The 25,136-nt window shown below is 38.2% G+C and overlaps 1 protein-coding gene across 2 annotated transcripts in view; it reads right to left on the reverse strand.

The window, feature by feature from the left end:
- KCNH7 (potassium voltage-gated channel subfamily H member 7) overlaps positions 1-25,136 on the reverse strand; it is a 478,778-nt gene that overhangs the window by 125,742 nt on the left and 327,900 nt on the right. Inside the window, exons 4-6 of one of the 2 annotated variants that reach the window (XM_025404671.1) lie at positions 24,092-24,520; positions 19,389-19,409; positions 11,196-11,410 (exon numbers count right to left, since the gene is read on the reverse strand). In XM_025404671.1, coding sequence (XP_025260456.1) covers positions 11,196-11,410; positions 19,389-19,409; positions 24,092-24,520 — 665 coding nt within the window. The remainder of the gene's footprint in view (positions 1-11,195; positions 11,411-19,388; positions 19,410-24,091; positions 24,521-25,136) is intronic. The other variant, XM_025404672.1, reaches the window with a different exon arrangement.

Genomic DNA, 25,136 nt, shown 5'->3' on the forward strand with positions numbered 1-25,136 from the left:
CTTGAGTATCTATACTAGGTTTTATTACCCACTGCCCAATGTGTACTCTGTGTTGAGGGGGGGGTGGGTGAGGGTGTGCACCTGTGTGTGGTTAATGCTGTTAATTTGAATTCTATTTTCATCTCTGCAATGGGCCACTGCTGTTTGATTCTCCTGCTTTACAGACTTGCTTCTCCCACTGCATTTTTCTAGTGTGACTGTCAGTCAAGGGGCTATACTTTTTCCTTCACAAGGATGAACACAGGGTCCAAGATGATCAATAAGAGTCTTCTTTCTCTGGGAATAATATGGACACTGGAAGAAAGAAGGTCCTTCTCCCCAAATGACTAACTGTGAGCATCAGGTGAGACAGGAGAGTCTGAGGAACTTTCCGCTATTAGGTAGGGAGTGCAGTCAACACAGAAGCAAGGGAGAGAATGTCACCAGTTACACAAAAATGTATATAGCCGACCCCAAAGCAGATCTTTCTCTGTACCTTTCAGTAATATGGACCAATAAACTACCCTTCTTCCTTTCATTTTTTGCTTAAAGTGGTTTGAGTTGGATTTCTGTTACTTGCATTCTGTCACAGTGTTGACTGATACAGTGGCCAGTAAAGATTTGAAATCCATGGTTCCATCTTCTTAAACTATTGGGATACACTTATACTTCTCCAGGGGGAGTGGTCTAATACAAAACTTGTCAAAGCTGAACATGGCAACAAAATAATACATTTCATCCTAAAAACTGGCACAACATTTGAACTAAACTATCCTCAGGAATAACAAAATCATAGAAGAGTGTAAAAGTGTGGTTCACTTTTATTTAAAAGGGGGCAAATATAGCCAATAATTTGATCTTCAATTGAGAATTGCAATTGCTTGGTAAAAGGAGACCTTACCTTTGTTCTCCACCCAACTTTTCTTACAATTCATTGTTTACTCTCCACCACTCCATTGGAATTTGGTAGAAATGGCCAGCCAAGGGCTTGCCTCCCTGAGATGTACACTACTGCACATAAACCTTTACTGGCTGGACTGTAGTGAAGGAAAAAGAAAAACACATATCTTCTGAGAATTATTTTCTCTTTTCTCCAAATACCTAAAGAAGGTCAGATGAAATATGGCATAATGAAATATGACATGATGCATTCCAGAATACCAATAAGGCCAAAAGAGGTCTATGGATCCAAAGTAACAGCAAGAACTGGAGCCTTGCCTAACAAAAGATTTCAGAAGGAAGGCATTTTCTTTGGAGATTTTTGACTGCAGACTTACTCTTGCTTAGTTCCACCCAATACCCTCAGTGGTTCATTTTTGAATCTTTTAAAATGCTACTATGTGTCATGTAATTATATCAGGCACTGGTCATACAAACACCTCATGCTGCATTCATTCTTTGGTACATACAGATTCCCACATGTGTTTCACTCCAGATTTTTATTCCTTATTTTGGAAACTTCTCACCTTCAAAATACACTTAAGAGTTTATATTCCCCAAACATTATCCCAAACTCCCAATGTAGGTAAGGTTTCCTCTCTCAACACCATCTGCACACACTATGTTTACCCACAGAAAAATACTTTACATTGTACTGTAATGCCAATGAACTGTACTTGTCTGCCTCCTTCAAGACTCAATGGCAGAGGTTTGCCTTTTAATTCTGAATCCCCAGCACCTAGCACTGTGTGTGTTTATACATTATATATGGATATACATTATACATTATATATAATATATAGACATACATTATATGTTATATACAACACATATATAATATGTATATTATATACACACATACTATGTTATATATGTATTATATACAGCACATATAATACATAACATGTATATTATATATACACATTATATATATATTATATATACACATAATATGTAATACCTAATATATAATATATATTATATGCTATATATAATACATATCAATAAATGCTTTTGAATGAATAAACAAATACATGAATGACCAAGGAGTGAATGAATGAATGACCACATAGTCCCTATGGTGAAGAAGGTGACTGTAGCTGAGGAGGCAAAAAACTAATTGCCTAATTCTAATTTAACATGTAATAGAGATAAGATCCAAGTGGTGAGACAGAACAACAGGAGCAACGATTATTCTTTTCATCTATGCCTTTTTCTCTTGATGACTGCTCTATTGTTTGTGCACTGTAGAGTGTTTAAAATTTATTGTTGAATAATCTATAAGCAAAATCTTGACTTCTTATGAAGAAAGAAATTCTATACCAATCTATTATGTGAATAAAATAAGAAAGAACATTTGATTAAGAAAATACTGCTGGCTGCCTAGAGCAAACATGTTGAAACTTTCCTGACAAAGAGAATTTCCATGCAGGCCTAAAAGAAAACAAAAAGACAAGTAAAGTCTTTTGGTTATTACCAAGTTGTTTTTGGTGAGGAGAGGACAACTGATGCTAAAAGTAGTGAATATGGAAATTTCAAAGATAGCTTCAATTAGGAAAGTTCACAAACACAAAATGAAGTATATAATCCTATAAATGAGTTATTGAGGAGCTCTGCTTTCAAGTGCTTAAATAAAATTCCCAGAGGCTATGCCTGCAGGAGGAATTTCTTGATATTTGATCTCTACATTGTTTGGTTTGACACGTGGACAATTGGAAGGTTTGTCACTAAGAGCTAAAGGGGGCCCCTACAAAGAAGATAAAGCATTCTTACTGATGCCTTTTTTCCCAGTTTCTAGTCTCAGCCTTTATTCAATCCCTTATTTCTAGCAAGGACCATAGCAACTTAAGTATTTTACCTGACTCCAGAATTTCCTTCCATTCATTGTATTTTTTACACTGTAAAAAATAAAGAACTTTTATAAAATATGATCAAATTCTGATCTTCCAGCAGTTTGCCTCTCCAATTGGGGTACTTTGGAGACTGGGATGGGGGGCACTCCACAATTTGTGGGAAGCATAAGAAGCTTTAGGAAAACTCTGGGGCCTTTCTGTGGGCCTCAGATTCACTCAGTGGTAAGTAGTCATCTTAGTTCATTTGGGCTGCTAAAATAAAATGCTCATCAACTGGGTAGCTCACAAACAAGAGAAATGTATTGTCCACAGTTATGGAGGCTGTGAAGTCCAAGATCAAGTTGCCAGCCCATTTAGTTCCCGGTGAAGGCCTGCTTCCTTTTTCATAAATAATCTCCATCTTTTCGCTGTAACCTCACATTGCAGAAGGGGACCAAAGAGCTCTCTGGGGCCTCTTTTATAAGGACACTAATCCCATTTATGAGAGCTCCACACTCATGACCTATTCTCATAGGTCCCACCTCCAAATGCCATCATGCTGTGAAACTAGGCCTCATAAAACTTAAAAAATTAGCACCAGGTGGCCCTAGATAGGGTCCCACCCTGCCTCGATAGGGTCCCACCCTGATAGGGTCCCACCCTGCCAATTCTGGGAAACAACCTCATGGGGTCCCACCCTGCCAATTCCGGGGGTCCCACCCTGCCTCGAAGTTCCCAGAATCAACAACTCCAGGAAAAAACCTCATAAGGTCCTGCTCTAACCAATTAGAACAAGACACCTTGCTCAGGCCATAGCTAGACCCAATTATTTTGCGCCTTAAGCTTTGTTTGAATTTCGCGCCATAAGCTGTGTTTGAACTTGTGTTTGCCTATATAAACAGCCTGTAACAAGCAGTCAGGGTCCCAGGGCCAACTTAGAGCTTGGGACCCTAGCGCGCTAGTAATAAATAACTCTCTGCTGTGAACCTTGTGTCGGTGATCCTTCGCGGCGACCCCTGCCCAGGAGGGAATCGAGAGTTCGGTTCCAACATTTGGTGCATTGGCCGGGAAGTGGGGTCGTCCGAGGACCCCCGACCCATCCGGCGGAGACCCATCTGGCCCGGGCCACCGACCGCCGACTGGACGAACGAACTCTGTCAGGTACTCTCGTTTCGTTCTGTTTGTTTCGTTTCGTTCTGTTTGTTTTGCCGGCTAATTCTGAGGAGTACTCCGTCTGAATAATTAAGTGGAGAAGGGGGACAGATGTGTCCGGCACCTTCTCACTTACGCCCCGGGGACGCCCTGGCGGTAGACTGGAAGAAGGCTAACGACTCCATCAGCCTCCTCGAATCTGTAGGCAGGGTGCCGTCGCCCCTGCCATCCGAATATTTTGTGAAACTGTGGCGCCACTCTCTGGCCGCGCGGCTTCTTCTCATTTGTTTGGTCCTTTTGTATGTTGCTTTCATTTTGTCCTTGTGTGTGAAAGAATCTCTAGACAGAACTATAGGACAGACGTTGACGACCCCTTTAACTCTGACTCTGACTCACTTCCCTGACGTTCGGGCTCGAGCCCACCACCTCTCTGTAGAAGTCCATAAGGGACGATGGAAAACATTCTGCTCGTCCGAATGGCCAACCCTCCAGGTAGAGTGGCCACGGGACGGAACATTTAACCTCTCAATTATCCTACAGGTCAAAGCAAAAGTGATGGATCCTGGGCCACGCGGACACCCAGACCAGGTGGCCTACATAATTACTTGGGAAGATCTGGTCCGAAACCCTCCTTTTTGGGTGAAACCCTTCCTCCATTCCCCTTCCCTATCCCAATCTACCCTCCTTGCCTTAGAGGCCCCAAAGAACCGGAATTCAGATCCGCAAAAGCCGGTTCTCCCAGATGAGCCCCAGAGGGACCTCCTCCTTCTTGACCCCCTGCCTCCTGCACCTGAAAACCCCCTCCTGAGACCTCCGCCTTACGCTTCCCCCTCGGCCCCTACCCTTTCCCCAACTTCCCCCTCGGCCCCTACCCTTTCCCCAGCTTCCCCCACGGTCCCTACCCTGTCCCCAACTTCCCCCTCGGCTCCCTCCATGTCTCCCTCTCTGGTCCCACCCGAACTCACCCCTCAAGCTCCGCCAGCAACACCTCGCCTCCGCCTGCGGTGGACTGAGGACCCAGATGGCTCTCCCACTTGGCGATCCTCCCTTTTTCCCCTCCGCACCGTCAATCGTACAGTCCAATACTGGCCTTTCTCTGCCTCTGACCTCTACAACTGGAAGACCCATAACCCTTCCTTTTCCCAAGACCCTCAGGCCCTAACCTCGTTGATAGAATCCATTCTCCTCACCCACCAGCCCACCTAGGATGATTGCCAGCAACTCTTGCAGGTCCTCCTGACCACTGAAGAAAGGCAGCGGGTCCTCCTGGAGGCCCAGAAAAATGTGCCAGGGCCAGGAGGCCTCCCAACCCAACTCCCCAACGAAATAGACAAGGGATTTCCCCTCACCCGCCTGGACTGGGACTATGAAACGGCACCAGGTAGGGAGAGTCTCCGAATCTATCGCCAGGCTCTGTTGGCGGGTCTCAAAGGGGCAGGAAAACGCCCCACAAATTTGGCCAAGGTAAGAACCATAACCCAGGAAAGGGACGAAAGCCCGGCAGCCTTTATGGAGAGGCTTCTGGAAAGGTTCCGAATGTATACCCCATTCAATCCAGACACCTTAGAGCATAAGGCTACCGTGGCCATGGCGTTCATAGACCAAGCTGCATCAGATATCAAGGGAAAACTCCAAAGATTAGATAGGATCCAGACCTACGGATTACAGGAATTGGTTAAAGAGGCAGAAAAAGTATATAATAAGAGAGAAACCCCTGAGGAAAGGGAAGCCAGGTTAGTGAAGGAACAAGAGGAGCGAAAGGATCGTAAGGATCGAAAGAGGGATAAGCATTTAACAAAAATCCTGGCGGCAGTAGTAAAAGAGAAAAGACCAGGGAGAGAGGGAGAGAAGTGAAGGCGGCCAAAAGTGGAAAAAGACCAGTGTGCCTACTGCAAAGAACCATGGACATCCATCCCACGGTCCCCAACCCCTACATTCAGGATGGGTAGAAGCCTACCCCACCCGGCAAGAAACGGCGCACATAGTAGCCAAGAAAATTCTGGAAGAAATCTTTCCTAGATTCGGACTTCCCAAGGTAATTAGGTCAGACAACGGGCCGGCCTTCGTTTCTCAGGTAAGTCAGGGGCTAGCCAGGATATTGGGGATTAATTGGAAATTGCACTGTGCCTATAGACCCCAGAGCTCAAGACAGGTAGAAAGAATGAATAAAACCATTAAAGAGACCCTTACTAAATTGACCTTAGAGACTGGCTTAAAAGATTGGAGACGCCTCCTGTCCCTAGCTCTATTAAGAGCCCGAAATACGCCTAACCGTTTTGGGCTCACTCCATATGAAATCCTCTACGGAGGACCTCCCCCTTTGTCAACCTTGCTTGACTCCTTCTCCCCCTCCGATTCTAAGACTGACCTACAGGCTCAGCTAAAAGGACTCCAAGCAGTACAGGCCCAAATCTGGGCCCCCTTGGCAGAACTGTACCGACCAGGACATCCACAGACCAGCCACCCCTTCCAGCCATAAAGGTTGACGGAATCTCCACTTGGATCCACGCATCCCACGCCAAGGCTGCTCCAGAGACGTCCGGACCAACACCACCTGAGACATGGAAACTCCGACGCTCCACGGGCCCGCTCAAGATAAGACTCTCTCGTATCTAACTCCTTGCTTATTGTTTGCCCTTCTTCCCTGCGCCGTCTCTAGTGTAGTTTTTGACGCTAACCCCCACCGGCCATTTAGCCTGACCTGGCAGATAATTAATTTTAATAATCAAGAGGTCTTAAATGAGACCTCCAAGAATGCTCCTATAGGGACTTGGTTTCCAGACCTCTATTTCAACCTAGAAAAAATAGCAGGAAAGATAAAAGACACAGGCCCCCGGTTTACTGGTCCCACAGAAGTCCTATTAAGGACTCCTCAGGACGGACAAGAATGGAAAGGACAGGCTAGAAGGGTGTCCATCAGCCGGAATGGGTTTTATGCCTGTCCCGGATTCAGGACAGGACAAATGAAAAAAACTTGTAGAGATCTGACTCACTTGTATTGCAAAAGCTGGTCCTGTGTGACTACTAATAATGGAGAGTGAAAATGGGCCACAAAACCTTGGTATATAACCATGTCCTTTGTCCAGCCCTATACCACAACCCGATATTCGAAAAATTGCAACCTGGTCCGCATCAAGTTTGAAGATGCAGCAAAATCTGATAACAGATGAATAACAACAGGGTTAATATGGGGCCTCTATTTATACCAGCACAACCCACCTAAAATTCCCCTCCAAATCAGACTATTGGTCAATCCAGACACTGCCCCTGTTGCAGTAGGGCCAAACCAGGTTTTATTAGAAGCTGGAAAGCCCCCGGTTCCCATATCGGAGAAGCCCCAACTAAAAGCTCCTCAAAGTACTTCCCCACCCTTGATCTCCGCCTCCTCTGAATACGCATCCTCAACCCAAGACATCACCCAATGGGCCCCTGACCCGGAAATAAAAAACAGGCTCCTGAATCTCATAAAGGGTTCCTATCTTGCCTTAAATCAGACAAGGCCAGAATTCACCTCCTCTTGCTGGTTATGCCTAGCAACAGGTCCTCCTTATTACGAAGGCATCGCCTCCACTGCTAAGTTCATCAATTCCACCAATCCTACTAGATGTGCGTGGGAACAACGCAATAAACTGACTCTGGCTGAAGTTTCTGGGTCAAGAACCTGCATAGGCCAAGTACCCCCTAGTCATCAGCATCTCTGTAATGTAACCCTGGCAGTACCCAGCTCCAATCACTACTTGGTCCCCTCTGAGGCGGACTGGTGGGCTTGCAACACTGGGCTCACCCCCTGTGTATCCACAGCCGTTTTTAGCAGCGGCACCCACTATTGCGTGTTGGTACAAGTTGTTCCCCGAGTCTACTATCATTCTGGAGACTCCTTTGATCTCCGGTATGAGCAAAAAACTCATACTAGACCAAAGAGAGAGAGTCTCAGCAAAATTGGTTTGAAAATTGGTACAACCGATCCCCTTGGTTTAGCACCCTAATCTCCACCATCTTAAGACCCCTCATCCTGCTCACGCTCATCTTGACTTTCGGGCCGTGCATACTTAACCGTTTACTCGCCCTTATTAAAAATAGATTAAACATAGTACATGCTATGGTTCTGACCCAACAATACCAGACCCTCAAGACTGAAGAAGAGGCTCAAGATTGAGCCTCTGACACAAAAAGAGGAGGGAATGAAACTAGGCCTCATAAAACTTAAAAAATTAGCACCAGGTGGCCCTAGATAGGGTCCCACCCTGCCTCGATAGGGTCCCACCCTGATAGGGTCCCACCCTGCCAATTCTGGGAAACAACCTCATGGGGTCCCACCCTGCCAATTCCGGGGGTCCCACCCTGCCTCGAAGTTCCCAGAATCAACAACTCCAGGAAAGAACCTCATAAGGTCCTGCTCTAACCAATTAGAACAAGACACCTTGCTCAGGCCATAGCTAGACCCAATTATTTTGCGCCTTAAGCTTTGTTTGAATTTCGTGCCATAAGCTGTGTTTGAACTTGTGTTTGCCTATATAAACAGCCTGTAACAAGCAGTCAGGGTCCCAGGGCCAACTTAGAGCTTGGGACCCTAGCGCGCTAGTAATAAATAACTCTCTGCTGTGAACCTCGTGTCGGTGATCCTTCGCGGCGACCCCTGCCCAGGAGGGAATCGAGAGTTCGGTTCCAACAGCTGGTGATTATGTTTCAACATAGAAATTTTGGTGAGGACACAAACATTGGGTCTATAGCAATATTTTAAAACATTTTAAAATGTTAAAACAAATATTTTTATATTACAAAGTTAAATGTGAAAGTCACAGGGCTTTTAAAGATAAAGTGTGAGACCAAAAAATTGCAAAGCTTCTGCTGGAAACTGTTGCATTTTACTCAGACCCCCATGGCACTTAGGTGAAAAGGTAGAAAAGTGTTATTTTGAAGGTAAATTGTCCAGGCTAGCCTCTCACCCGCTCAGAAAACCACTTGTTCTAAAAAGTCATATGGACATTAATGCCTTCATAACTTTGTTCTTGTGTTTTATTTTCTACCTGGAATTCTTATCCCTTCTCTTGGCTAACTCTTCCATTCATTTATGCATTCATTTATTCAGCAAACATTTGATGGATTGCATTCTGCCAGATGTTCTACTAGGCCCTCATGATGTAGGGATAAAGAGATCCTGCAGAGATGGTGAGGAGAGTTGGGGGATCATAGAAGAAAATTAATAAACATACTAATGGCCTGACATTGCTTTTATGTACTTAGTACTAGGATGGACACTTTCCACATTTCTATTTAATTCTTATATCAACTCTGAGAAGTAAGTTTTCCCAGTCCTGAAATTTGCCTTAATGACACATAATAAATGCCACTTGCATTCATGGCCTACAATAAATGGCTAAAATAAAACACAATCCAGTTTGACTCTGATTTATGCTCTTAAAATTTACTGACTACACAGTTTGATGTGATCTTCTAGATCTGGCTTAAGTGTTTAATCCTATCTCTTTTTCTTCCCTGCAAATTCTTCCCTTACAGTACAATAACTTTCTCCCTAATATTCTTTATTACCCTGCATTTCATTATTGATATTTGTATATATGTTTCCTGTGCCACTATCTGAGAAAGCCCCCAGAGCAGGTGCTTCTCAGATCTCTGTGTGTATCACGTACTCCTGGCACAGTGGATCTGCTGAACATGGCAGCATAGGATGGCCTCTGTGGTGGACCAAGCACATGAAAGACTTGCTGAGATCACACATGGCTGCACACAGGCCTTAAGATGTGTTTTGTTCAGCCTAAAAAAAGAGTTCAAAGCATTTTTTAGTTTGTCAACTTTAAGAAATAAAGAGGTTATCTTAAATTCTGCATTTCCAGCTTCTCTTTTAAAATGGAAAGATTTGCAAGCATTCATTAGTTGGTCAAGCATTTCTGCCTAACTACAGTTAGCCAGAGCTGCATATCAGCTGTCTGCTTTAGAGGGGGTCTGCACTCCACAGTTCGCCACAGTCCCTACTGCCATGCTGTGCTTCTTTGAATTTTATTTCCTTATGCACTTGCAGGGACCTGACCCTAGTATTTCCAACTTTTCTTCTGTATCCTCTTAAGTCTCTTGATTCCTATATATTCATATAATGGTAGGAATCTATAAATAATAAAACTTTTAAAGTAAAAACAATTGAAAGGAAAATACAAAGCTATCAAAATGATGTCAATACAATGTGCATAACAGTAAACTGTTCATTTACCCATTTTACTAAATATAAGTTAAGTGAAATTCTTAGAACAGAAAGTCTCATTACTACATAAATATTAAAATATATAGGAAAGATGCTCTCAAGAATGGCAAGTATAATTGCACCTCTCAAATAAATATAGACTGCACAGGTCTATTTATAACTTGCTCATGGTCTTTTCATAGCTATTTCAGCTCACACATAAGAGGTTATCTGGAAACAGTACTATAGTGTGGTTTGTAGTGATTACAATTACAGAAGAACTTCATTAATTCAAAAACTTCAATGCTTGGGATAGAGAATGGGGGCAAGCTTGGCTTTATATTATAGAGAGTTTATGCAAAGATTTGCTAAGCAAATATACTGAGTAAATTGTTCGTAAAAGAACCGCTTGCTTGACAAATTTTAGAGTCATGAATTCTCAACAATGTAAGTGCATTGTAAGCAAAAGCTAGGTACTGCTTAGCTGGTATGTTGATATAATAAGTAGAAATCATTTTTATCTACTCTGTGAAGCAGTACGCCTGCTAGCTTTTTACCCTAGTTCAAGCTGCAGTATTTATTTGAAAACAATAAGATATTGTTCCAATAAAATGTGTTGTTTCACTGACTTTTCATCGTCTCAGACAGCTCTTTTCCCCAAGTTAACTGAACTAGATCCGACTCTATTTAGTAAAGTGCAAAAAGGATACCATAGTTCACAGCAAATCCTAATTAGTCCCCTAAAGCTTCAACAGACACATCCATTATATTAAAAAACCACGTTTTAATAATGTGAGAGTTGGCAGCCAAACAATAAGTGTCCAAACATGATGAATAGCAGGTTAACCACCTCTACGAAAGTAGGAGCTACCATGCCATGTTAGCCCATTTTTGCTTAGTCTTGTAATATATAAAATCCTAATATACAGCTTTATGAATCTGTTATATTAGAGAGTTGCCCAACATCTCAAGATAAATAGGAGTACAGATAAATGTCTTACCTCTACTGGTAGTCATTTATAAGAAAAAGAATATGTTTTAAGGTGCAGAAACAAACCTCTAAAACAGTTGAAATTGATAAGAACACTGTGTCCTACCTGGGTCACTTTCTCTGTCACATTGTGCGTTCGATCTTTAACCTTGGGTGCAATAATGGTTTTGTCTGAAGAAGGAGGAGATGAATTCTTTTTCTCAGTTTTGACCTCTGAAAAATTCAGAGTGAGCTGTGGAATCTTGTTAATGGTGCTGTATTTGTTGAGGTTTGAATCTGATGTGGATCCCAGGAGGCTTGACTTGATATGATTAAAAGGCCCTAAAAAATAAAAAAGTATTTGAAAGAGTAATATAAGAAGATATAGAAGAAAGAGACAGTTCTGAATACCTTGCTAATGATTCATGACCAATATGATCCTGATTTGACTGTGACTAAATGCAGCTAGCTTATACCTGGACACAGGGATTGGGTCACCTTGGGCCACGTGGAATGGCATGTGAGTATCTGAGAATAAGACTGGGTTCTAGGTGTGCACTCAGAGAGCAAATGGCAGATTTAGCTGTTAATTAGTTTCTTTCATTAAAAGCTACAATAAAAGAAAAAACTATACTCTCTGTTATTGGTCAAATTCTACCTTTAAAATTTCTTATAAATTTCATTTTGTAATTTGAGGATTATTTAAGAAGGACTTACCTATGGTTAAAGTCATATTGGCCATGACATTTCCAAATGGATTGTTTGCCCTGCTCCAATTTGTGTTACTCCCCTCTGTGTCACTGAGGAGTGACAAGCCATCTAGGCTCTTCATATGTTTCCACTACCTATATGAGATGCTCCATAGAACTTCTAAAATAGTTAAACCCAGATGAAGGAATTACAGATAAAGCTTCAGAGGGTGAAGGGCCATTTTTGTGTGAATGTGTGTACTCTAATGAAAACTCCAGGATCATATGTGGGATTTTTAGATCCTTTTTTTCCTTTCACTTATGTTTAAGTCTTGACCACTTTCTGAGAAAAAAAAAAAAAAGGTGCTATAAAAACCACACAAGCAGAATGCTCTGGCAAACATAACTTACAATAGAAGTGCCACAGCTAGGTAATAGGGCATGTCTGGGGTTGATAGTACCTAGTCACTTCTCGCAATCTTTCCTACAAAGATAACTTGGCAAGGTGGCAAGACTCCTGGTTTCCTTGTTGAGGGAGTAGATTGACCAGCTATATCTTCCTTCGGGATGAATCTGTTATCTGTTGCTTATGGAGAATCAGGAAATTCTCTGAGAAGTATCTTGTGTAATGAGCAATATTACATACACTGTTATTTAGCTCTTAAAAATTAACAACAGAATTTTATAAAAATCGTGAACTCCCTATTTTTGTGTCCCGGAAAGTGGTTAAAACATACAAATTGCATCAATAAACTTGTTAGGCAGCATAGTTGCCTTCTGTTATTTCTTTATCTGTTCAAAATGAAGTGAACCCATTTTTGGGATCAAAATGTACTTTAAGCATCAAGCAAGGTATAAACACTTTAGAATTAGAGTTAAAGATTTTGCATTTGGGACAACAATCAATCAACTCGGGTCAGATATAATACTAAGAAATCAATGCTCATCATTTTGTTCATAGTCACTATGGGGGAAATCACACTATACTTGTTCATAAAAGTTTAGACTTGTTTATTATAAAAGTGTGAAGTAATCTTAATACATTTTCATGTATTTAACAAATACTGTGTTTCTTGAGTTGCATTTGTGTTGACTCCCTGATTCTTATCTGTGACAATGACCAAGTCCATCTAGAAGAAAAATGTCATGAGCTCTCCAGGAATTTATTGCCTCGTATGTTCTCATTTGCATATAGAACCTAACTCTCTTTTCTATTTATACAAAGATAGAAATAAGAGTAAATAGTGGCAACAAATTCATCTAGCCTTCAGATAGTTCTCTGACAGAAACTCCATTCTTCAGGTCTTTTTGGAAGTCTCCAGCCCACATCACTAATTTATTTTATTGTAATGCATACCAGGATAGTGTTTTCCTTTCTGTAGCATTCTGTAGTTGAGTTCTAGGTTTTATATCTTAATATTTACAATTTGTAAATTATGCCAGGATTTCAGGTTTCTTAGATACTGTCTTTTCCCCAACTCTAATGTCATATTTTCACTCCTTAGTTTATTTAACTAACAAGGATACTATTAAGAGATTATAGATAACAGAGCTCAAATATATAGTTAAATTGTATTCAAAACCCGTAAGCTCATCTTTCCACTCTCTTTCTGTGTCATCCTTCTCTATGCTGCATTTTTGTAGCAAACTGTCCACAGAGTTGTTTAAAATTTGGCTAAATTCACGGATCATCGATGTCATCACAGATTCTACAATGTTAATAGAGAGAAAGACACTGTTGATCTACTTTAATTGCCCTTGTGACCAGTTCCAATAAACTCCACTGAACTGGCTACACTTATATAAGCAGGTGATTTCAACTATGGTAGTATTTCACTCTAGGGGAGATTTGTGGCAGCATTTTTTGTTGTCACAATTATGAAAGAATTTCAATGTCACAATTCTCCTTGCCTTAAAGAATTACCTTACCCGCCTCAAGGGCATTCATGCAGGTGAAAAGCCTGTTTATTCATGAATTGAGCCTTAAAACTAACTGTTTCACATATAAACACCGCAATGTGCTTTTTACATGATTTTAATATAAATTGAAATTTCCAGAGCTACAATTTCCATGTAGAGGTAAGAATATATATTGTTTTATTCAGAACTTTGTCAGAAATCGCTCACCATTTTGGATAATTATGCCACTTAGAGCTATACTCCTTGTGGCACTTGAGTGGCCAATAGAAAATTTTAGAGTTTAGATTACAATCTGTGTTTGGATCTGTCATTTGCAAATATGTAAGATAAGAGACTAGAGTGTTCTTTATCAGTGTTGCAACCAAATATTGTTAAATTTTCAGAGAATTACCAAAACCACACTAATAAAAGTTCCTTCAAAAATATTTTATATAAATATCCTCCTATATATTTAAAATGATATGATACTATGAAAAGGAACCTATGTCTTAAAAATGAAGCACTTGTAATTATTTATTTGTCTTTGGGTTGCCTGTTGGTTTTCAGTCTCATTCTCAAAACTCCCTGCAGATCTACCACAACTTCTCTATAATGTCTCAATTGCCATTTCATTTTCCATTCCATCTTCGGTTTCTCCTTACATAACAAAGCATGTTTGCAGGGTCTTTTTTTATGTATTAGAGGATGAATGTATGTCCTGACATCTAGTGGGATTTCTTTCTTCTGTGTAATTCACTACTATTGCATTATATCACGGAAAGTATCATTTTGACACTACCATTAAAAGCAAGAGCTAGATCCTTTCTGAGACTACCATACTTCCTTATTTTCCCTTCAGCTTGTATTGATATATCAATCATAATTAAATTTTAGTTACTTCCCATTTTAAAAATTCATGTATAAATAAGTCTGATATAATTCTTGACTCCAATGGTGGTTTTGATTATGCTACCCATCCATACTCCTGCTGACCATTTTATCTGGTACCTGTATGGAATATTTTCTCATGTACTTAATGCTTTTAAAACCAAATTTTCTTCATGTGTCTAATTATTGCATTATGTTTTCTAGTGCAGTTATATTTGAACACTAACATTTTGAAATAAATATTTTATTGTAAAGTGCTTTTCTTTTATTTCTCCTGTGTATTCCAGTTAGGGAATCACACTGATATTTTAGAAATAGGTTAAATTATCTCCAAGTTCAATTTCAGGATAGCAAAATGAGTATAACGAAGTATTTATTGAGACAAGGAGACATAGGATCTGATATGATTGAGAAACTGGTTGATAAAATGTCATACTCAAATTTAGCCTCAGAATTTGCAACTTCATTGCATTCACTATTTTAGCTTCTCTTATTTGCAGGTGGAAAAACCCTCTGAACTCTTACTCTCTTCCAGGTTTGTTTTTTTTTCTCTTAGTCTTAAAGAGTTAATCCACATTTTCTTTTAATCTATATTTTAATTAATTCAGTAAAACTTAAAATATTACTTAAAATAACTTGTGAAAGCTACTTAGATAAGGCATTTAAAATTTATTTCATGCTGTATAAAAAAGATAATTATGCTTCTTTCTAGTGATTTTAAAGCAGATGTTTAAATGCAGAAGACTTCTAGAGTCTTCAAGATGATCAATGTTGACTTAGGTTCCTCCAAGCCCATCAAAATGCAAATGAAAAAGATTTCAACATTTTAACTAAGGTAGGTATTAACAATATCCTTATTTCACCAATTGTAAACCTAAGCGGACAGAATATGAGGCCAGAAAAGAATAAGAATAAAGGACCAGAATACAGGGTTTCCTACCTCCTACGTCTATATTCAGAGAGGCCTTGGTTGAGGATTTAAAGGTGAAAGGCAGCCTCACTGAGAGTGATCATGAACAGATGGGATTTAGGATTCTAATGAAAGAAAGGAGAATAACCTGAAAAACAAAGTAAATAAATTTAAAGGAAATGAATGGGCAGAAATAGGGGGAAATAAGAGATTCAATAGAAAGTCATGTAAAACTCAAAAGCATAGAGGAGTACTTGATGTTCTTCAGAGAAGCATTTGCAAGATGGATGACCAGGTTACATTTTTCAATATAGTAAGAGAAGGTGGAAAACAGGTGACCAAGTAGACTAAACCAACAGCTGGAGAGTGCTTTTATATATTTCAAGTGTCTGATTAAACATAAAGTAGGCCAATTTCCAGCTGCAAAGGAATATCTACATTTAGACAAGAAGCTAGAGGCTAAAGCAACAACTGGGAAGAATTTTAGATTAAAGATATTTAAAATTTGTATGATGAGGCTATTTAAATTATCATGAGATATGAGATGCTAAAGGAGAATATATTTTTCTTTTAGATGGTGCTGGAAACATAGCTAAGGGCATCTGATAGATTAAAAGAAAATAATACTACTTTAAAAAATCGTTTTGGAGGGAAAAAATATGATAGGAAAGAAGGAAACCAGACAGAAAAAGGTTGTTTTTAAATCATCAGGTATTTGTACAATATATCTTAGGGCACTGAGTTTATTTAGCTAAAGTTTAATAAAACCCAAATTGCTGAAGTGACTTAACATGAGAGAAGATGCAAATGCAGTGTTTAATAATTAAACTTTGTAAAAGAACACTGTCAATAAGTATAAGGCAACCAGTTTAGCACTTAGAAAGATGCATAAGAAGTAATCATCAAATTATTTTTCTTCATATTGTCTGTTCCAGTGAATGACATATTATTGCAGGAGTAAACTGTTATCATTGAAAATCAATTTGCAAATCCTCATCAGATGACAAGATACTGGGTAATGGCCAATGCATCCTATGAGAAACAAGTTGTATTAGATTAATTTATTTCATTTGTGAGCCATATAGGCTAGAGAGGAAGTAAAAGCTGTAACAAACCTGTGAAGTAGTTTTACTTCAGAGTCATAGGACAGATTCATAGACAAATTGGCAATGGAACACACCAATGTCAGAGGGAAGCAGGGTTACTTAGGATAACAAGGAGGCAGAAGCATTAAAGGGGCAAAATTGTGTTATGACTTATTTACGAAATAGAGAAAGTGAGGTAGATTTTTATTGATGACTTGTAAAGCAAAATAGACAGAAAAGCCACCAAGTTTGAGGTAAAAATTAGTATATGAGTGATGGATGTAGGATTAGGTCCTCTCACATATTAGAGAAGTTGTTAAATTATCATACATACATATAGCAGGATGTGCAATTTATTTGAAATAACTTTTCCACTCTTTGACAATGGTTTACACTTTTAAAAAGAACTTTGAAGTATGAGCTTAAGGAGTCAGAATGCTAAGAAAATTTATTAAAGGGAAATGAAATAGATCCTAAGAACGAAGATTAAGTGGAAATTAGTTTTAGAAAAAAGACTGAGTATCAATTTGCTGTCTTTTTACTGTGATATTGCATCATGATTAGCAGTAGTCAGCTAGTATCTTTGTCTAGTAGAGATAGATGAAGGGGAAAAAATTCATATCAGAAAGAAGGATTTAGGTTAGCTCTTTGTGTAACAGGCACTAACACAGACTTCCCGAGAAAGCTAAAGAATGGCATCCTCTGGAGATAAATGTACCACCTGTACAAGGTATTTAGCCAATACCTCACCTGACATAAATAAACCAGATGCTCTTGAAGACATTACCAACACATTCCTAAGTTATTTATTTAATTCTGATAAATAAATGTTTTTTTGGTTAAATTAAATATTGAAATAATTAATTATAATTATGCATTTTGTACACAAAGCAGGATGGAAACCTGCATGTTTTTAGTCTTTTATTTAGATCTGGTATAGAAGCAAAGCCAAACAAACTTAAAATGCACACTTAATGTATGGTCCTGTACCTAATTAACAAGGTTAATGGCTTTGTGAAAAATCTTAGAGGCAGACACTTAAACATTGTTAATAGTTTTCAAAACCAGAGCTTGAAAAAAGTAATGAAGGCTTTGGAGTGAAAATTTACATTAAATGTCATTACATTTGCAAATGCTTTCTCCAATTTGGGGATAGAACTTCTTAAGTATTAATATGTGAAAACTTTCTACAATAGTTTAGAGATTTGTAATGCAAAATTCTGACTTTGACGATTCTACCATATACTTTAAATTGTGATTGTAAAATTGATGTCAATCGGAAATGTATGTAATAAATAAAGAATATCTGTATTCAAAGACTACTCCTATTAAAAATGAGAGAGTTGAGAAAAAAGGTTGGAGAGTAAATGAATTATTTTATGACACTAAAATAAAATAGCTGTACTTTGACATATATGTGAACTAGTAGTTTGAAAGTTAAACAAGTCCAATTCTCTATTTGTTGAGAAAAATTAGGTTCATTTATCACTACATTTAAAAATCACTAGAAAATTAATTAATGCCTACTAATTTACTGACAATTGTTAAATTCTAAAGCTAGTTGGCAAGAACTATCTGTATCCTGCTTCTTGAGGTTACGTTCTGAATTATGTCAATGCAAACCACTGCACACAGTTGACACTATTTTCTCCCTTTTAGAAATCACAGTGGACAGGCCAAAAAAAAAAAAAAAAAAAGAATAATGATGTAGGTGAAATCCCGCCCCACTATTTGGGTCAACCTGCATAGACCCTTTTTAAAGTGCTTACAAAATACAATTGGGTTGGGTTTGAGGGGATACTGCCATAATTTCCCTGATTTTCAAATTTCCCTAGGTTGCTGACCAAGCGTTTTTGGTCCCTAGTCTATTAATTCATAACCATCATCAGTTCTGAATTATTTTAGGGAAGCAAGTGAGAAATCAATATACAAAATTGCACAGTGGTCAGTGTACCAGTGACATTTAAGAGAGAGTGGTCAAAACAGTGAATTCTAAGTAATGACGGTTACTGGTGGAGACGTGTTCATGCAACACACATGCACAAAATAAGTCACGATCACCATTTGCACACCCACAGCAGCATGCACGGCCTATGTTGAAAGACCAGGCCCCAATGGTTTTCAATTTGATGATAATAATATGGTTATTATATTTTGTGATCCTTGTATCTACTATGATACAGTAGAAAACAGCAGTGAATTTCAAATTTTTAGCCCAATCCAAATTTATCCAGACTATTTCCAGTTAAACGTAACCCTCTGGGAGTTGTAGGTCATGCCAGTGATTTCAGGCTAATATAGAACACAACTAAAATGATTAAAATATAATAGAGAAAAATAGAAAACGACTATCATGCATATATAGTTTACTACTACAGTAAGCTGAAAACCATACCCCCTGCCATCCAGGAACGTGAAACTAGTTTTGAGGAAACAAAAGAGGAACAAGTGAAGTGATGCTGTCACGTAGCACTTTGCTTATTTTATTTAATCTTGCACTCAAAATTGTTGTTTTCCTGAAATAGGCTTTTGTGCCTCTGTCACATCAGAATATATTTAGCTTGAGGTTTGTGCTTTTCCAAATAATTTAAATATTTAGGAAGTATTCATTGTCAACCTAGGCTTATAGTTCTTGCAGGCAAAAGGAGCTCATAATCATTTTGGTGACGCAGCAGAGAAATAACAATGTCTCTAGCAAAATCAAGCCATGATGTCTCCACCAGGCACCCCGAATAGCTAAGGGCAGCATGAAGATGTTGCATTGAACAGGGCATACAGCAGGCAAGTTAACATGCCGAGTAAAGGGGCACGTTGAGCATCAGATGGTGAAATTTGAGTTTGTACATTACCTTTGACATTGCGACCATTGTCTGTTTTGAGCACATAAGGATAAAAAAAGAGAAATATAAAAAGAAGACTAAAATTATATTATATACACTGAATCACCTGTATAAAAACAATCAGAGAAATCAGAATATGATGGAAAATTTCTCTTTAATTGAAATTAACATTGTGTACTATTCCACCAAGTAACATGCATATACTAAAAATAGTATCTGTCATAATATACATTCTTATTTAAATATGTGAAGCATTTATCTCAATTTCAATGGATTCCAAAGTACAGATTTTATAATTATGACAGTTTAGAAATAGATTTCCCCAGATGCTGCAGTTGTGACAAAACTTTCAACCTTGTCAACAGCCAATTTTAGTGTCTCCTCAACTGTCACTGAGAATATACTCAAAGGAAGACTCCACATTTTGCATGTTAAGTAATATTTTGCATATAATTTAACCCAGTATGTTAATAAGGAAAATGTTTCTAAGATAACAGTTCCTTCCCTCCCTCCCTCTCTCTCTCCCTCCCTTTCTTTCTTTCAGGACAAGGTCTGGCTATATCTCTCTGGATGGACTTGAACTCCTAGGCTCAAGAATCCTCGTGCCTTAGCCTCCTTAGTAGCTGTGACTACAACCACACCACTCTGCCTGGCTCCACTGTGCCTGGCTGCAACTTACATTATTAAACACAATTTTATTAACTGCCCTCCTCCAAATGTTCTTCAATATATATTTTAAAAATAGCAAATATAACTCAAAGAGTCATTCTTAGACAAAAATAATTGTTAGATGTAAATGAAAGATTAGATTGTTTTAAAAAATGTTAACATATTAATGTCACAATGAATTCAGTGTAATTACTAGAATATTGAAAAATTTTATTTGTAATAAAATGGGCTCTTTTAAAATCTGAGTTAAATATTTTCAGATTTATTTTGAGATCAACAATCTAAATGTTGCATACTTGCCACTAACAAAATATGCATTACTAGCTATGAAACACACAAGCTTAAAATAAATGTCACTGTCGTATCAAAACCATTCAAATATATCCAAGATTTGAAAAATCTGTTCAGCATTTTTTTGATATCTATGCTAACACTGTGCCCATTTAAAATCTTGGAATATATCATAATAATTTCAAAGCTTACAACTGAAATAATTCTAAGAGTGTGGTATATTGAATTGCTCGTAGACATTGCATTGGACAAAGACATACAAATAAAACTGTGGCCTTAGATAACAACTCCCTTTCCACTTGGAGAAAATCACAAAAAACAAATAGAGATAGTGGAAGGGATCTTGATTACCCAGAATGAATGTGTCTATCAGAAGCTGGGTCCAAAAACCATTAGTAAAGTAACAACTGCTTGCAAGTAGTTATAAATTACAACTGTACTTATTAAACCTAAAAATTATATATAACGATTTACCAATTCCAAGAAAACTAACGAAACATTACATTATGTAGTTATTACAGCTTTGACCTTCCAAGGCAGAGTATGGCTTGTGCACTGGTCTTAGCTGAGATCTGCTTGTTATCCTTCCATGACAATGTAAGTACAGAAATTGGAGTAAATATTTAGAAACTTTTGTAGCAGTTTGGCAGAGTAATTTCATGTCTGATTAATCTAATAATAAAACAACTGGGGTTTATATTTTGTGTCTATTTTTTACATTTCATTATTCTAGTAGTACATTTTTATTGAATTCACAAATGTATTGGTCAGTGATGAATTAGAAAACAAAATTCTAGTTCTTCATCAAAGATGGTTTGAACAGTATGGTTCTAAGGTACTTGATAATGTGGATTAAATGAGAGGATAAAGTAAAATATTATTCATTAATGTATCTGCAAAATATTTAAAGTTCTGTGAAGATAGCCTGTACAGGAGAATGTTTTTATTTATTTGAATGAGGAGACAACAATCAGACTTTGAAATCTCGTGCATTATTTCACCTGTTAATCAGTTACATGAATTCATAAAACTAAAATCACGTCTAAAAGTTTTCCATCTTTCCTTATCAATGGCTTTATTTGTAAAATATACCAAATTACAAAGTCTTAGGAAATGTAGTTTCTTTTTTGCTAATCAGTGATTTTGTGCTAAAATTGCTCTAAAGATGAAGGATAAAATACCCTCTGAATTTATCAATCTGTAGTCACATGTCGACTATAGCATAATCTATAAGAAAGTAATACTTTTTTTGAAAACAGCTTACTTTGGGTGAGGGAGAAAAATCGAGGATGATCTAGCACCAAATGTTTATTGTACCTGTACTGAGAAATCCAAAAATATTAAATCATTCTTTCTCATAATTGTATCAGTAACTGTGCACTAAATGGAGATCATATACATTAAAACAGTGAAGTTAAATCAAGAAATCTAATCTAAACTACTTAGCACCACTGTCCAAACACAGGCTAAGTCAGTACAATGCACTGATTACGTATCAGTTTGATTTTCAAATTTATTGTTTTTGAATTTTACTATACTACTGTTATAGAAGTCAGGATCTCTCTAGGGAATCACTGAAAGGTCAACTTCTGAAAAGTCAGTATGATTGCTAAAAGTGACTACACTAACTAAACTAGCTAAAACATATGCTGGCCATTTGAATTACCATATTGAATTTACTAGTCATGTTTAGCCACAGGACTCACTGATCAAAGATCAAATTCTAGTGGTTTCATTCTGTCAGGAAATATTGAGTCTGCCATTACTAAATGGGCTAGGACCTTAGATGATTATCCAATTTGGGAATTGGCCTTGTGTTTTCTTTTTTCCTTTTGACCCTCTTTGGCCCACAGATTAAAAGGATGTGTTAATTGTTCTTGTATCTTTTTCTGAGCTATCAATTTATCTTTCTTTGAACTTTTTCCTGCCAACTCTTCCTTTCACCTCTTCTGCCTTCTCTACTTCATGGTGTCCTTTAGATAAAGATCCTCTATACAATTTACTCTTAAGACTTCAGTTTAACTTCAGAGTATGATGGAGCAGATAACTCATTATTTTCTGATCTGCATGATTTTGAAAAAGAACTCACAAGCACAGTCCTCTCAACATCACATGGTCTTCTCAATGTCACACCAATATTTATCAAGTATCTGCCATGAAGTAGACAATTGTGCTAGATACTAAGGGTGCAGAGCTCACTATGCCAGAGTGCCTATCCTGGAGGAGCTCACAGCAACATAATTGTTTGTTTACATATCTGACAAGAATGACAGACATATAATACACAATAAAAATAAAATGCAATCCATGCTACACTATATGTAAATATTGGTTTGTAAACTTGAGTGTGAAATGATTGAATTCTTCTGGTTTGGGAAGGGGGAAATGGGTCCCTGACGCTGAGTGGTAGTATAAGGAGGGACAAAGTGGGGAAGAGTATTCCAGGCATAACAAAGTAATGAAGCAAGAAAACACATGTTACATTTTTGGGAAAAGGCAAATTATATCCGTGCAGGTGTAGAATAGAGTATGTAGTAGGGAAAAGAGTCTTGCTGGGGCTAGAAATTAGGCTGGAAAAATAAGTGTGATCAGCTGACAAAGTGCTTAACACCTCACACTAAGAATTAATGTTTTAAAGACAAAACCAGCAACAGCTTGGACAGCCAGTATCTCAAGAACCCAAATCTATGCGAATCTGAAAAGTGGGTCTGCTGTACCCGTTCCGGGAACTTTGATTCTCAGACTCCCTGGGGAAAGTCAAGAGATTCAACAGACTCCTCCTATGGCAAGGTTTCATGGAGGAGCAGGAGTGAGGGAGGAAAAATATTGCATGAATTAGATTGTAGACTACGGAGACAGGCAGTCCTGAGTTTGAAGCCAGGCTCTTACACTGACTAGCTCTGTAACCTTAGTCTAGTTATTTATTTAACATATCTAAGCCTCTGTTTCCTCACTTATTAAATAGGGCTTAAAAATGATTCCTAATTTGGGTTTGTTATGAGAGTAAAATGAGACTTAATGTGTGTCAAGCACTTACATTGCCTCAGACATAGTAAGTACTTAACCAACGTTATCAATTACTGTGTTCATGATGAATTGTTTCTGCCATTGCTTTTTAAGTATTCTTAATTTCACTACTGGCTAATATAAGAATGTGAACATAAAGAGGTCAGGGAGAAATAAATTCTGATTTGCTTTTCCAGTTGATTTTGGTTGAGATCAGGACTTTCAGGACTTTTTTCCCTTTACATTTTTCCCCTTCTTCCTACCTACCTTGCACCCCTGTCAGCTTACAGCTTTCTGATCACTCAGTACATCACGGTTCCTATGCTGCTCCCTTTGGAAAGAGTCGGTCAATGAACTAGCCCTCTGATGGCACAAATTCTTTCTTCCAGGGCATGATCATTTGCTAAATGCAGCAAAATTAATTATGCTTGAGATGATAGTGTTCATCACCTAAGCGCATGTTATAATAAGCATTAATTAATTAACACTCCATGTGGTAGGCAGATAATGGTTATCATACTATTTCAGAAATACAGATAAAGAAGCCAGAAGAAACTAAATTACTCATTAGGGTTCAAAGAGGAAATCAGTAACAACTCTGAGTGTAGGACTCAGATTTTTAATAGCCTTTAATCACATTTCTTTCCCCAATGCATAGGGATTATTGTTGAAATTTAAAACAATATGCAAATAATCATTTATTACCCGTGAATATATGTTTCCATTTTTAAAAAAATCAAACATACCTTCGCTGGCATGTCGGTCTCTAAATATGTTCTTGGGATGGACGCTGAATCCTTCTATATCATGAACTGAAGATGCTCTCCGTATACTACATAAGCTTTCCCTTGATCTGGAATGGGACAGCTGGGAACTTGACTGCAGCATGTCAGGGTAGAGTCGGTCCCATTGTCTTTTGGGAGAGGAATGGTCAAGAGGTCCGGATATATTCACCAAGGGAGAACATTTGCTGGGCTGTATCAAAGCTTTTGTGTCATCTGCTTCAGAAGGGCTGCAGCTTTCTTTTGTAGGAGACTTAAAGTGCTTCATGGCTACCGAATCATCGCTGTGTTTAGATGAATCGATGACTACCACATCGGGGTCTTCTTGTGGTAAGGACTGCTTTCTGTAAGTGAGAACTCGCAGACCAGGGAACTTGAACCCGAAAAATTTCCCTATAAATGGAGACAGGAGAGAGCATTATTATAAGGTAAATGATATATCTTGTAACAAAAACAAACATTGTTGACTCATTTAAATACCATATAAAAATAATTATGAATCAATGGTTATAGTTGGAATAAGGGATATTGTAGAAAACTTCTCTGAGACCAATGTGAAGCATCATATAAGTAATAAGAAAACAGCAAATAATTTTATCATGTTTCTGATGATTAGATCCACATCAGCGACATAAAATTATTTGGATGACAGGAGACTTTTAGTTTTAATAAAATAAAAACATGCATCCACTATACATCCACTTTTCTAGGGAAATTGAAGGATGAACAGAGTTTTAAGGAAATATGATCTAGGGCATCGTAAGTCCAGGGATAGACACAGGAGTGAGTACAGCCTATGTACATGTGTGGGTGATGGAGGGCTAATGTGTTGGAGCAGGCAGGAAGGAATTGAGGTGAGGTAAAGAATAGACCTTGTATATTTAGAAGATTTGTACTGAATAATATTGTGAGTCAAGTTTGGGTGGAAAAAGTGGGGTCAACTGTGTATGAGAGGTTTATCATTCCATCTGGAATTCTTAAGGACTTTTGGTTTTAAAGAGAAATGCAC

Source organism: Theropithecus gelada, chromosome 12, assembly GCF_003255815.1.
Source record: "Theropithecus gelada isolate Dixy chromosome 12, Tgel_1.0, whole genome shotgun sequence".
Taxonomy (NCBI): Eukaryota; Metazoa; Chordata; class Mammalia; order Primates; family Cercopithecidae; genus Theropithecus; species Theropithecus gelada.